At 49.4% G+C, this 14,914-nt stretch overlaps 1 protein-coding gene across 3 annotated transcripts in view; it reads right to left on the bottom strand.

Moving 5' to 3' along the window:
* Positions 1–14,914, bottom strand: part of Rbp6 (RNA-binding protein 6) — a 1,084,430-nt gene that overhangs the window by 632,469 nt on the left and 437,047 nt on the right. For 2 of the 3 annotated variants that reach the window (XM_075684110.1, XM_075684112.1), the window contains exon 6: positions 2,783–2,857. The exons of the other annotated variant lie outside the window; for it this stretch is intronic. In XM_075684110.1, coding sequence (XP_075540225.1) covers positions 2,783–2,857 — 75 coding nt within the window. The remainder of the gene's footprint in view (positions 1–2,782; positions 2,858–14,914) is intronic. 3 annotated transcript variants of the gene reach the window in all.

A 14,914-nucleotide genomic window follows, 5' to 3' on the forward strand; every position in this document is an offset into this window, starting at 1 on the left:
ACCCATTTTGCGACACTAGACTACAGCCAGGAAGCAGCAACCTTTCCTACCACAAATTTGTGTTCTCAAAGTCCTAAAACACGCATTTCAATGAGCACATAAACGAGCAATGCATGATGAAGCTCTCAATAAAATTTGATTGTCAAGCCACTAGTACAACTGTATATGTCTTGTATCAGTAGTGCCTTCTTTGTCCTATTCTGAAGTTTCATAAAGCACGTAACGCTACAGTGCCAACCTAACACACTTAACAAACCAAGGTCAAAACGCTCAAAACATGCTCTTTCAACGTTTACGATGCCGCCGCTTTCTCGTCAGGGCTTCGACGCCACACCGCGACACAAGCATTGTCCCAGTCGCTGGCCCAGCGCGCTATCGCCACTCCGAGCAACATAACAAAGGCAGAGAGCTTTGCGTTGCGCTGTCCCACTGCAGGTTATAGCAATTGCGCTTGGAGCGAAACCAAAACTGCCAAAAGATTCTTGTAGACTAGTTCGCCAGTCAATAGAATGCCAATCCGAAGCCTGTACTTCCCATCATTCCCATGATGGTTGAACGATCGCAGCGCCAGATTTGCCTCTAGGTATACTAATATGAAACTCTATGGTTCCAGCAGTTTGCGGTAAACGGAGGTGCCACGCTGAAGCACATTGCGCCCGATGTCCTTCGCGGGGAGCTACGTAGCAGTGCTAGTCGATCACGAGCGCGCCTCTTTGTTGTGGCGATCTATCGGCAAACAGTAGAGCGCAAGCAGGCGAAAAAATATGACCGCCACTATAGTAAAAACGGTACACGGACAGGACACACGCGCCGTGCCAGTTCCGCGACAGTGAAGTGCTCCAGGACGCCGCACCTACACTGCCAAACAACAATCTTGATCCAGATCGCAAACGACAATGAAAAACGCCTCGCGGGTCACTGAGATCTTCAGTGACCGCCTGCGTGGCAACGCCTCCGGATCTCTCGCGCAATGGTGCATATATCTATATGCAAATTACGAGGTTTAATGTGCAATGCAAGCGCTGCGCGAGACGCCGTGCTTCGGACTGATTTCGACAGCGTATACGATACTTGCAGGCAAACGCTCTTTCGTTGCTGCCACGTGCGGTCTGGAATCGAGCTCGCGGCCTAGCCAGCAGAACGCCACTGAATCATCGGGGCGGCCACGCAAGAGAGGCGCCACTTTTTTATTTATTTCCTTTTCGCGTGCCTTCCAATCTATGGTGATCTCGGGCCACACAAAGGTCACATATACAGCTCACCGTACTTCATCGTCTTTATTCCTTTTTAACGCAGGGGGCGAGGTCTCCCGCAGTCATTCATTTCGCGGAAACTACTGCGTCCACGTGCCGTGGTTGCTCAGTGGCTATGGTGATGGGCTGCTGAACATGGAGGTCGCGGAATCGAATCCCGGTCACGGCGGCCGCATTTCGGTGGGGACAAAAACACCCGTGTACTTAGGTTTAGGTGCACGTTAAAGAACTCCGGGTGGTGAAAATGTCCGGAGTCCTACACTACGGCGTGCCTGATAATCAGAAAGTGGTTTCGGCACGTAAAACCCCATAATTAAATTTTTGACGACTACGCCCACAGAGCGACGAGGCTCGACACAAGACGGCGCACGTCACAAGCGAATCGCCCGCGCATGCGCAGTGACGCACAATAACTTATTGGCAGCGCTTTTTCCGAGCCTTTGTAACGCGTGTACCCCGTGCACACGGCAGCCAATCGAGTCGCGTTGTTAGCGCCAACGATTTTTCTTTTTTAATGTGGTATCAGTGACTCTCCTGACTCGCGGCGGTAAAAAAACGTCTCGCCGGAATGACGCCGACGGCTCGTCAGAAAGTGATAACGTGGCCTTCAAAGTGACACCTGGCTTCCACGGTGTGCGCGTGCTTGCAAAAACACTTGTGCCCTTTGCGAACCAGCTCTACGCAACGAAACAAACAGCGCTGCGCATACATGCTCACCACAACAAATATACTCGCTCAATGCACAGAATTGGCTCTCTCTCTACCCCGCTGCGAATGCCTTCTCTACGCTCTCCTCCGTTGGCGGCCCTCGCGCAAATGGGCTGCGCGTTCGTCGGCCAGCCTTCTTCCGTGCAGCACGTGCTCGCTACGCTCCACCGGCCGGGCTCGGCCGGCCACCACTTCAGTGCCGTGCACTGGCAAGCCCTATTTACGACCACTTTCCCTGTTCTTAAGGCATTAGGCGGCGCGGTTTCTGCGATGGCCTAGTTTGGTTCGGAAATTAAATAGCTGCTAACATTTTTCTTTTTTTCATTCAACCTTCCCCGCTGTTTCTATGACTTGCTTACATTTTGCGAGGGTCGCCCCACGCCCTAACGTATACGAAAAACATGCTCACATGCCTTCTTGCTTCAAGTTGCATCCCGGCAACGCACTGCTTCGCGGCTTTATTTCGTCGGGGACCTTTAGGGCCGCGAGTGTTCCTTTTTTTCTTTTTTTAAGCAGCAATCCGGTGCCTCTTCGATTGATCCACATTTCGTCACGGACCCATAGCATGAAAGTGGAAAGGAGGTAGCGCCTATGGAACCTTTGCATGGCACAAGACAGCCCAACTTATTAATTGATCGCCTGCTGCTCTTTTTTCTTCTTTCTTTCTCGGCACGCCTTGCAACCAACACATTCTCGCGTGTAACGACCTCATTTTCACTGGGTGCTCACAGTTGTGATCGCTATGGGGTCGCAAGAGCGGGCGGTTTGCAGAGCAAAGAGAGGTGAAAAATAAGAAGAAGGCTCGGGCCGATTCGACTCACCTCCTCGAAAGCGTACGCAAGATAGCTATTTACATTGCCGTCAAGGGCTAACGCCAGTGTTTCGGGAGGGCCCTCCTACAAACGGAAAACACCAAACAGTACGAATCAGCCAAAGTATAAACAAACATGCGCCATTTCCTGCATTAAATTTTATTCTCTGCTTCTTTGCTATACCTCACTACGAACACTAGGTCTTACATGGCCTTCCCGACAAGTGAATTGCAACAATAAAGAAACACTAAAACGCATCCAATAAGCGCTAGCTTGTATTCTCAGCTGTTTCCCAAAACATTCAGATTAAGAAAGGCATACGCACGCAAATGCGAGGGCATTTTACACGGCGTGATTCATAAACCACTACAGCGAGGTAACATTTCACTCGTCAACAGGGCATACAACACTTCCATCAACGAAATACACCTGCATGACACAAAAAGACTTGGCAATTAATTATCTGAATGGCCTTTCAACTCGCCATGCGCTTAACGAAAGTTGTCAATTTGAGAGTGTCTATAATCCGGATTGAAAACAGATCAAAAGAATACATTTTGTAAATAACTTTAACATGTGAGTCGACAGAATGACCAAGTTTTTTATACAACCGTCTCCCTCAGTTGGTTCGCATAGGAAGGAAGATTGCACAAGCGTTGCCGAGCTGCAATGCGTGACGTGTTCGACGCCACTGGACACGCTGTCGTCGGGTCGCGCTACGTGTGCGACGCGTTTCTATCGACGGCCGAACTCGTGAACGCAGTGCGACCGTGGACACTCGTTTCGTGGTGACGTCGGAGGGCTGGCTCATCGACTCTTCTTTAAGTGGACTCTCTGGGTTGCTGTGGTTTTTGTTCAGCGCTTCCCATTAATTTTTTCCGTATGTCTTTGCAGAGGAGTTGCCGGCGCCGGTAGAAGATGCTCACCGTCTCCTTAAGTGCATTGAACAAGATCTTTCAAGAAACCGAGTTCCTAGCTGTGCACTGCCGGGGTAACGGGACGTGGAACGATAAAGTCAACGTGTGACGCCGCGACTGACACTCATTCCTTCCGCTCTGTTGTGTCCTCAACAGCGGAACCTGGCCTAAATTTGCAACAGCACACTAAACAAAGCATTGACTTATTAGGTTACACTACTGTGAACAGAGCGTTAACGATAAATAGACAAAATAAATGCAAACGACGCATATGTCCACACATGCGCAGCGTGGGATTTAGCCAGCAATAATAAATGGCCAGTTTGCGGCACGACCTGCGCCATGCCGTGCATGGTGACAGCTCTCTTTTCAAACGATTTCCATGTGATTCTAGTTGTTGTCCAAAATTTGCCGCGAGATCATGCTCTCCCGTTAATGGTTTCTGCAGCGCTGCTATTACGCGGATCGCTCTGGAGCTCTAGACCACTGGCGAAGCGTGCTCGAGCTTGCCACTGTGCTGTGCCGCTCGCCAGAGCAGCCGGAGGAAGCGGACGTACGTCGTCACTGCTTCCGTTGTAAACAAGCATGGCGGATAAACTGCCGGAGCTGACTACCGCTTTGCGGTCCCACTGCCGCGGCAGACGTCGCGCAAACAACGGAAGCTGCAGTAGCCACGTGACCGGAACTTTGCCGCAACTCTGCCGCGCTCTCAGCTTCACGGTTCGGAAGCCTCGAAGCGCTCTGAGCGGGAGCCCGCCACTGCAAAAGAAGCTGGCGAATTTATTCCGAGCACTGCATTTCCACCGGCCGAACGCTAAGTAAATCACGCGGCCAGGGCGCTCTGCAGCGTTCAAAAGCGACCAGTCCAATGTATTATTGGTGTCGCGGTACAAAAATAGGTACGCCGATATACATTGTGTGTCGCCTGCTAAACATTCTTTATTTGCATGAACAAAAAGTGATGCTGGCACCGTCACAGTGTCCGCACATGTTCTGGTAGCCGTGCGAGAACGTGCGGTAAAACAACGCTTCGAGTTGTACGAAACGCCTACACCGTCCACGACGCATAGCACTGGCGGAGGAGCGGCTCGAAGCCGTGGTGACAGGAGCGCCAGCACGAACCATATAGACAGTTTTAGTTTAGCGTACGTAACTATAGCGTACGCTATACGCTATTATATAGCGTACGCTAAGCAGCACACGTTTTCTACTATATTAGTTGGCCGGCGATATCTTCGGATCTCAGAGGCCATATGCCGTCGTTGTGGCTATTTCGCGCCTGTAGCGATAGGTGGCGCTGACATCTCGAACGTTTCTTTCGTTAGGCTTCGGTTCGAAACGAGAAGCGATCTCGAAAACACCACGAGGTTATCCATAATACTGTGTCGTCGAAGCGGCCTGAGACTGAGCGAAAGCCGTTTGCACAGTCATTTGCTACGAACGAAGTGCATTTTACAAAAGCAACGCCAGATTCAATTCGAAGCGGGCAGCCGGGACCGCCGCCATGTTTCCCGCAAACTCCGCAAACCCCGCAAAAACGCTAACGCTAACTCGTTTGCGTTGCGTACGCCCGCTATACCCGCTATTTCGTTTAGCGTTCAGCGCATGCGCAGTGACGACCCGCTATTTTTTAGCGTACGCAATGGTATAGCGTACGCTATACTAAAACTGTCTAATTACGCCACGGGACACGCTGTCGTCGGGTCGCGCTGCGTGTGCGACCCGTTTCTATCGACGGCCGAACTCGTGAACGCAGTGCGATGCTGGACGCTCGTTTCGTGGTGACGTCGGAGGGCTGGCTCATCGACTCTTCTTTAAGTGGACTCTCTGGGTTGCTGTGGTTTTTGTTCAGCGCTTCCCATTAATTTTGTCTCTATGTCTTTGCAGAGGAGTGCTGGCTGGAACAGTTCACAAGTATCGGTGACTTCCCTTTCCTTTGGCTCGTTGGGGCACTGCAGAATCCCATGTAGCCATAACACGTTCAACGTTGAAGCGCACAAGCTTTTGCGTCTGGTCCACTTAACAGCCCCTAACACCCAACGCAACACCTAACAGCAACACCCAAGGAAAAAGAAAACGTATCCTGCCAAATAAACGATAACATAATAACGATTATTTTTTACTGATACAAGACGACATTTGCAAGACGCATACCTTGGGGATCAAAAAATGAAGTGTGCTATTTCAAATGTACAAACAGGATTTTAAACGTATAAACAGCGATGCCCATTATCTCATAAAGTATATGATTGTTAGGGCATTTCCTTTTACGATTTCGTCCTCACTCGATCCATATTGTCGCCCCCCTATCTGCAGCTCTAACTATAACTGAAGGCGTTGGCATATATTTTTTTCCCTCCTTTTCGTTCTGACGTGCACGTTATTGGCACAAATCTCGAGCCGTTGAAGAACACAAGCCTCTCAGCAACGACGCAGGGCGCGAGTCGAGCCGCTGTGCGTGCAGCCCGGCGGAGCACGCGACACGCCCCCCCCCCCCTCCCTACTTGCTGCCCGCTCGAGCCGAGGTGCGATTTCCTCGGCAACGCGGTTCCCCTGTAGGCGCTGCTTTCGACGAGCGTCGCACGTCCGCTGAGCGCTTTCCGAGCGCGCATGCTCCCACCCGGTTCGCCGTGCGCTTGGCCTTCTTGGCAGTCTTCATTTTACGCCAGAAAGGAATCTTGTGCCGTCGTGTACCGTCGTTACAGCGAAAACGAGTTGTTCCAAGCTCTCCACGCAGATTCATGAAAAACAAGGTCGGCATTCACTCGAAAGCAGCACGAAGGAAGCCACATGCGCTGAGAGAAGAAAACTTCAACAAAGATCACCCGCGCAGTCATTGTCACAATGACGGTGCGATCAAACACTCACTACGCGACCCCGTAGAAACCTTGTGACAAAGCAATTTTTCTCACGAGAGAGTACCCTCTCATGCGAAGCTTGTGAAGCGTGCGATTTCCAAATCGTACTTAGAAGTGGCCGCGGTCGTGCCTTCACCCAATGCGCAGCAGTTTTGATTCCCAGGTGCTTAGATTGCGAACGGCCGGCTACCCGGATGATTTACTGTCCACCACTGCGGAATGTGTTTTAGCGCACTTAAAACAGCCAAAACCTGACAACCGTAAGAATCAAAAAGACAAAAGGTCGCATTCGAGAACCGCGGTCATTCCCTATTTGCACCGAGTGTCTGATTGCATAAAAAAAAAGGTAATACAAACATTAGAGTTGCATTTTTTTTTGTTGCGAAGAACAATTTCTCCGGCATGCGCCAGAGAGTGAACAAGGAAATCACGGGGCCCCGTACGGGTGACAATAAAGGCACTAATAAAGCCCGTTCCTTGTTGCCACAACGCAGTGTACGATGATCCCCGCCTCGAGCGGTCGATGCTACATCGGCCAGACTGGCCGTCGTATTAATGACCGCCTCGGAGAACATTGCACTTAATTGAAGAGGTGCATTGGCAGCCAGCTACCCGTTGCATAGCTCCCGGTGTGGCTGTCGTCCACTGTTTGACAAATGCAAAATACTCAGGCGCTATGGTGACCCGCGCGCACGTGAGATATATGAGGCCTTTTGGATATGTGGGCAAAGGTGCCTGTCATGAAGATACTCGCGTATCTTGCACGTGGATGATGGGGACCGTTTAGTTGTGCTGTTTTCACATTCTCCATCATGGCTATCTTCCTGACAATACATTCCTATTATGATATGTTCTCCTCTCCTCCTGCCTATTCAAGCCCCCTCTGTATTGCTGCGCGGGCAATAAAGTATTGCTTGAAAGTCGGCGCTCCGTCTGTCTCAGTTATGCCCCGCTGCTCAGCGCTGTTGCTCGTTTTCTTCAAAGCACCGCCCTTCTTGGTGAGTTGTTTATGTGTGTCGCTTACACTTTGGAGCTTCGATGAGCAGTTATCGAGATCAGTTCAGTCTCAGGCTTCCCATAAATACTGTTGAGAGCAAGAATCCGAAAAAGAGGCGTCGACACATATGGCAAAGAAACAAAGATACTGCAGTAAAGAAGCACATGGACTATCGCGCGCGAGATTTCCTGAGTCGTTAGTTAGTCATATCGCGTTTCAACAACGTAGTCAAGAATTTTCCGCATGTCCGATTTTTATTTAGCATCAGCACTTTCTTTCGAGCAGGCTGCAGTGACTATTGGGATCACGCTTGTCACATCACAACCTTAAGCTGTTCTTTGCAGTTCCGAGTTTAGCCCTTGGCGAGTGGTCAAAGTTTTTTGGGCCGAGCCCTCTCGCTTGTCTGTCGCGCGATGCCACAAAACAACGACGGCTCACCGCGACAAAGTGACGTGTAGGCACTAAAGATGCATCATTACGCTGAACCGAAATAAATTTATTATTATTATTATTTTGCGTCGTTGTTGTTTGATTATTGTCTAGCCGGAGGCTGTCCCGCTTCGAATGTAATGTCTGGCCACCGACTGGTCTGGCGCTAAGCTTCTCGGAGGCGCCGGCCATAATTGATTTCTCTGCGTATAAGGAACACGAAGTTCGAAACGGCGCACGAAGCGACAAATAAAGCATGCTCTGAGCGAAAGACCCCGCACGCCCTCGTAGCCTGTGCCCGCGAGCAACGGAGTTGCGTAAGACGGCGTTCGCTCAACTCGTTCTACTCATGTCTTCCAGCTGGATTTCAGCAGATGCATTATTATTCCTCAAGTACGCCTCGGTAGCTGAGGCCCCAATTCATCTCACAGCGCTACAGGCAATAACAATGTACCAGATCCAGCTCTAGCAAGACTCCAGCAGGATCATTTTTAGCAAGCCTCTGAAAACAACGTGGCTTTAATTATGTTTATTATGCATGCACGAATTTGTTGTGTAATATTTTAGACGAGTAATGATAAAGGGTTTGCTGGAGCAGCGAAGACATTTTATTTCTTTCACAGCGGCTGCCATTTCGCGCGCACTGAACGAAATAGATTGTACGCTGAATAGACACGTATATCTCGTTATGGCTGTAAAAATTGGAGTGCTTACGTTTATTTCGAAATATATTTGGAACCGCATCTACAGTGAAAGGCGATAAATAAATTTTAATTTCAGTAGCACGCAATTTTCCATTCATTAAGCGTTTATGTCCAAAATGAAATTGATATCTAAAGAGAAAGCTGATGCACAGGCGATCGGAGGTCGTTATCGCAGTAAGCGAATAACTCGCTCGTCCCGCTGAGTGGCCCAGCGGCGAAACGCCGGTGCGCCAGCAAGACTCTGAAGACGTCCCGCCGTGGTGAGATTTTCATTGTGCGTGTATGAATCTAGTGTGAAATATTTTCGACGAGCAAAGGCAAATTTTTGGTGCAGCAAGCAATGCTGTCAATTTATTTCTACCTAGGCCATCGATGCTGACTGTGTGACTTGAACCATAGCCAATCGCACACAGTGCGCCAAAAGAGTCGTTACCGACGAACTGCTTCTCGACGCCAGGACCGAGTCACTGCAATAACGCTGCAGGGAGGCTGCGAGAGAGTGCCCTGCTGAATTCGTACACTATTAGAGGGGCTTTGGGCGTCGCTATCTGAAATTCAGGCGATAGATATATATATATATTCCCCCAACAGAGTTGCAGTGAAGGTTGGGAGGTGGCCGAAGGAGCAACGTTCCGAATTCCTGGACATGCGGATTACAGAGTAAAAATTTTGCATCAAAGCTGCCTACAGCAATCGAGTCAGCATGCTTTATCTAGCACGGTTTTTGTCCTTAAGAGAGAGAGTTGAGGGGAAGGAAAGGCAGCGAGCTTATCTATTACGAGCAATAAAACAGCGCTAAAAGACCGGACGAGTGAAGGGACACAGACAACAGCGCTGTCTGAACCAACCAGCCCAAATGCCTACTCCTCTGGAGCTTATCTAGGCTTTCTCCAGTTTGCTAACCTACATGTGGGGAGAGGTAGAAGAAAGAGAAAAAAGTTGAAATTATGCCTACACAGCGTATCTAGAGGCGGGCAGTCAAAGTGCCTTTCAACTTCAGATATTGTAGATGAGTCCGTTCGGATTTCTAGTGTGATGAGCCAGCAGTTTACGCTGAAATTAAACGTTCGAATAGGTGGTGAAACGGGCAAAAGTATGTTTTGGATAGAGGTTTCTCGAAACGTAACGTTACCGCAATTACAAACCTCTGTAGGTAAGTCTGAGGGGTTCAATATTAAAGTGCCGTGCACTTTGCTTAGAATATTTGAATTGCCCCGCTACTTTGATTTTTCAGTCATGCGAGCGAATAGGGTAATGAAAAATAAAAAACCATGCTCCTATAAGTCCGCACGCGCAAACGCGTCTGAACCTGTGGCGTCTACGGGGCACGCGAAATAAACACTGAACACACACAAAAAAAAGCCTGCCGCAGGCATTATAGGGCACGCACGTGTCGCTTCTAATGCCGTCTACAGGAGGTAAAAAAGAAAAGCATTCAGCGCGAATTTATTTTTCATTGCCAACATACGGTTTCTACCACTTAGCCAAGATCAGGAATACTCCGACTATTTCATTCTTTCATTTATTTATTTACGGCACACTATATTAAAGAATATGGTGCGAACTAAGCAAGTTATACTAGCCAGAAAAAAATTTACATAACTTCTAAAGTGAGTACAAAAGACAGCCACAAGGAAAAAAAGAAGTTAGCGTATGTCAGGTAACGCAACAGGGGCAGTGCAAAGGAAAGAAAGAAGAATATCAAGATAGATACAGACAGAAAAGCCATAAAATTATGACGCGATTAAGTGCACAGAAATATCAACCATGGTGCCCTAGGGAGTAACGCATTAGTCGAACATTAACACTAATTTTTGTCCGACAGTTTCAGGCTGTACTCGATGAGAGTGAGTGCAGGAAATCGCGCCACCGAAATTTAGCAAAAAAGAACCCAAGCTGTCTGGGTGCTGCGTCTTTTCGCTCCCTCTCAGGCCCGCCAGTGCTGGTCGCAGCACATGTGGCGGCGTCCCACTGCTCGGTGTCTGCAAGAGGGCGAGCACAGGGTGCGTGGCACGAAGCCTGCCTGTCTCAAGTTGGCGTCACGCCGCAGCTCTTCCCTTCGGCAGGTCTATCTTAGAGAGTCTGCGCCTAGAGTACGGTGGCTAGCTGGACGAGTCGGTAAATCTTCATAACTATTACACACAGCGCGCACTAAAAAACACGGACGAAGAATAGACAAACACGAGCGCTGTGTTTGCGAGCTCTATGCAGACTTTATGTATGACTGAGGCGGGGCCACGCGGTTCGCGCCGGTGGATTCCGCCTTCTCCTTTTCGGTCACAGCGTTCGCACGCTGATTTCCCGGAAGGGACACGTGTCTCGGTGTCTGTACGACATCGACTTGCGACGTAGGATCTCGGAGGCTGTGGCGGAGATCTGGCGCGTATCACGACCATCTTGCGCTTCCACGTCGACCGTGCCCGCCGTTGAGGAAGAACGGAGCGCCATATAGCCTGTGCTTAATGGAAAGGGCGAGCGAATAAAAATTGTCCAACGCAGATCTCGGAACCGACGTCAAGCGGCGAACGGCCGCCTTGCTTCGCGTGCCGCCGAGCACAGCGGCCTCAGGCGCGCGTGAAAGAAAGCACTAACGCCCGGATCGACGACCGCCCTTGGGAATGATTTTCAAGGTGCACGAACAAAAAATACTGATGCGATTACAACCGGACTTGATTGCATGCACGTATTTGCTCGAGCCCTAAACTTGTGCGCTCTTAATGAGTAAACTTGGGAATCATAAAATAAAAAAAACAATGGCGTGGCCTAATCTTTACAACATCGGGCTGATGTTACCACGCAGGTAATTAATCTTCTTTTTACGTACGGACTATCCGGCAGGAGAGCGGCAGCCACCGTCGTGGTTGGAAGGGTTCCCCGAGTCGAGCTTCGCCCAGAGCTCGGCAGCCCGACCGAAGCAGCCACGCGCCACGGGTTTGTTGCCGACGCACTGTAGAGGTGCACGACAGCAGACGGACAGAGCAAAGGGCTAGTGCGCTAACGGTCCCGTGCAGTGGGCAACGGCAATGTGCCGGCACGGTTCTTGTGAAGCAAGGGAGGACTCTTGTCTGCGCTATAGGACGCCGATCGTAAACTGCAGCGAATCGTTCGAGACGGTTTCAAGAGCGACAGCTGTCACTCATCACGTTTCACGATTTCTTGGGGTCTGCTACCACCTCTCTTCGGCGTGAAATTTTTAGTCCGAGAAATTCAAGATGGCGGCCCCATAGTAAATCGATATAGCAACCCGATTGGTGATTGATTGGTGACGTCACTGATATATCCGAGATGGCCGCCAATTGACGACGTTACCGATAAAGCCAGTATGGCGGTACCCATAGTAAATCCGTAGCAACCCGATTGGTGCTTGGATACGTCACATGACTGTGGCATCATAATACAATATGGCGGCCAAATTCTAGTGCTAATGATGACGTCGTAATCCAATATGGCGGATAGAAATGAATCCACGTGATTATGACGTCATAATCAAAAATGGCGGCATAGTTTAGGAATCTGAAATCGAAGATGGCGGCCAAATTTGGGTGCCAATGATGACGTCATAATCCAATATGGCGGCTATAAGTGAAACCACGTGATTATAACGTCATACTCTGATGTCGACATAGTTTCGGAATTGGAAATCGAAGATGGCGGCCAAATTCAGGTGCCAATGATGACGTAACGGTACAATACAACGGATAGAGGTGGAACCACGGATTATGAATACCAATGTGTGCTTGAAGAAGGACATGGATGATCCCAAACCGTCGACGTCTTACGCCGCGGCCGAAGAAGATCCGGTAAATGAGTCCAAGAGATCAGAAATAATCGGCTACTTCCGACAACTTTGCGACAACAACAGCGTAACTATTTCGCTGATCACAGGAAAGTGTTTGTGCTAATTAAGAAAAACCGAGAAGAATGTGTATCCATGGAAGACGACGAAAGTGTTATGCAATAAGAAGTTCGTCTACCTAGGAAAATGAAGAATTTGGTGAAGGTGCCAGTGAAGAAGATGTTGAGCAGTGATGTGTGTGATAGTTGGTTGCAATATGTACAAGTGAAATGTCTATAAGTGTGTTGATCATATGGGAAAATAAATACAAACTAGTATTTACATTGGTGTACCTCACTTTAATGTGATTCATATAAATTCTAGCAAACCAAACACCTAACGTTCGTTACTTCAACGTTTTCCAGACGGTGGTGGCATTTTTTTTTTATTAAATCGACGAGGCAGCTTAGCAGCTATGCCATTGCGCTGCTGAACAGCTCGTGTTCATAGGTCCGACCATGGACGCGTTTCAATGGGGGCGAATACAAAAAAAATATCGTGTATTCAGACATAGTTGCAGGTTAAAGAATCCCAGGTGGTCAGAATTAATCGGGATGTCCCCCACTACAGGCGTGCCCACAATCAGATCGTAACGTTGGCACGTAAAACCCCCCAATTTTTTTTTCTCCCCTCGAATAGCGAATATGGACTAGGTGAGCGTCACGAGGTGACAAGACGGGCGCGGCAAATCCGAGTTGGGTCGAACGTGCAGAAAGTTCTCACACTTGAAGAAGGAAAGGCACGGATTCGCAGCTGGCTCGCTAAGATTCAGAAAGGAACAGGTTTGGGCATATTGGTTATTCATCGTGATACACGTACCATAGCGCAGTTAGGAGGACAAGGGTCAAGTCGAGACAGGACAGGCGCTAACTTTCAACAAAGATTCACTGCGGATCCTGAAAATATATCTACACCCATCCGGATCTGCAGAGAAGAGGGCGGTGCACTGCCACGTGAAGACTATATCAGGAATTCAAGCTCTTCCTTTGAAAAAGCCACTGGCAGCCAACTGACGCAATCATCTCCTGCTCATGCGATTTCGGCAGCTTCTATAGTTTACCTAGTTAAGCTATTGTGGAAACATATAGGTTCGGCCGCACTCCTGGCACAAATCTCTACTGAGGGCACTCACGCGCGCTTCTTTAGAGCTGGTAGCCTGGACAGCGATCGGTGCTACGCTTCAACTATTTGAGCATCGTAAAAAAATAACATGCTTTACTTTCGATGACCGCTATAATAAGGTGATCTGTAATTTCCGGTTGTACGAGGCCCTATTGTTTGAGGCCCACGCGCTGAATTACTAGATGAGTCTAAGCGCTGCTGGCATTCGCCGAAGGCAAACATGCCCTCAATTTTTTCGAGTATGTGACCAAGCTCATTTTCCTCAAGCTCATGGGCCTCATACGCTGCGCGAACGTTGCTTTCGTTCACCGCCGTTGATATCCCTGGCATGTCGTATACACTCATTCTTTATCTTTAACCGGGACATGACTGATATTCGATGACGCTTCCCGGGGAGTCCACTTCATTTTCGGGGACGTCACAGATGCAGGAGAGGGAAGAGATAAGCAGGGAACATCCTCTGGACATAGTCAAGGTTTTTCTCGCGTGAATGAATGAATAAATTTATTTTGCATAAAAACTAATTCTATGGTGGGGTTTCGGGTAAAAAGTTATGGCCAGGCAACAGCCCCAACACCCACAAAAGGCAACCAGGATTACCTCGCCTCTAAGCTCACCGTATCCCGTCCCATCATGTTGCTCGTGAAGTGCCTCACGCAGACGGTATCTCTCGATGTGAGCTGACGGCCGTCCCCAAGAATCGCCGCAGCCAATGCTTGCAGATGCTCATTCGGAGCGTTAAAGGTGTTCACCTGCAAGACTTGTACCCGCTTTCGCAGCTTTCAACGAACCACTTGCGTCCCATCTCAGGCTAGCAAATTCCGAAGGGCATTTACGCGTAGCAGCGCTCTTAGTATTACGGCCCTCTGACAAGAAGTGTTGCTGTTTGCCTTAACGCACAAATACTACGTTGCGGCGTGCCCGCTGAAGCGAACGTCCGTGTCGTCTGCTTTGAGAGGAAGACACGGGTGCCACCAAACAGAGCGCGCACGAGCTTCCCCGACCGGGGCGTCTGCATTATTTCTTTTTTTCGCTGCGGCTTGCATGACACGCCACAAGGCGCCGCCACTGCATGCGCCTCCATCGCCGCATAGTTTTGTGGCTCCCGTCAGCCCCCGTGGGCGTTTTGACTCCTAAATATTCTTCCTCCGTCGCCGATACTGAAGATAGTGCAATACCGGGCTGACCTGCGGTGGAAGTACAGTTCGCCAGTAAGGGGCCCACATAGAACAGCTTCGCTGGTCATCCTTCTTCAACGCACCGTGGTTGCTCAGTGGCA

The sequence above is a fragment of the Dermacentor variabilis genome, chromosome 3 (assembly GCF_050947875.1).
Source record: "Dermacentor variabilis isolate Ectoservices chromosome 3, ASM5094787v1, whole genome shotgun sequence".
Classification (NCBI taxonomy): Eukaryota; Metazoa; Arthropoda; class Arachnida; order Ixodida; family Ixodidae; genus Dermacentor; species Dermacentor variabilis.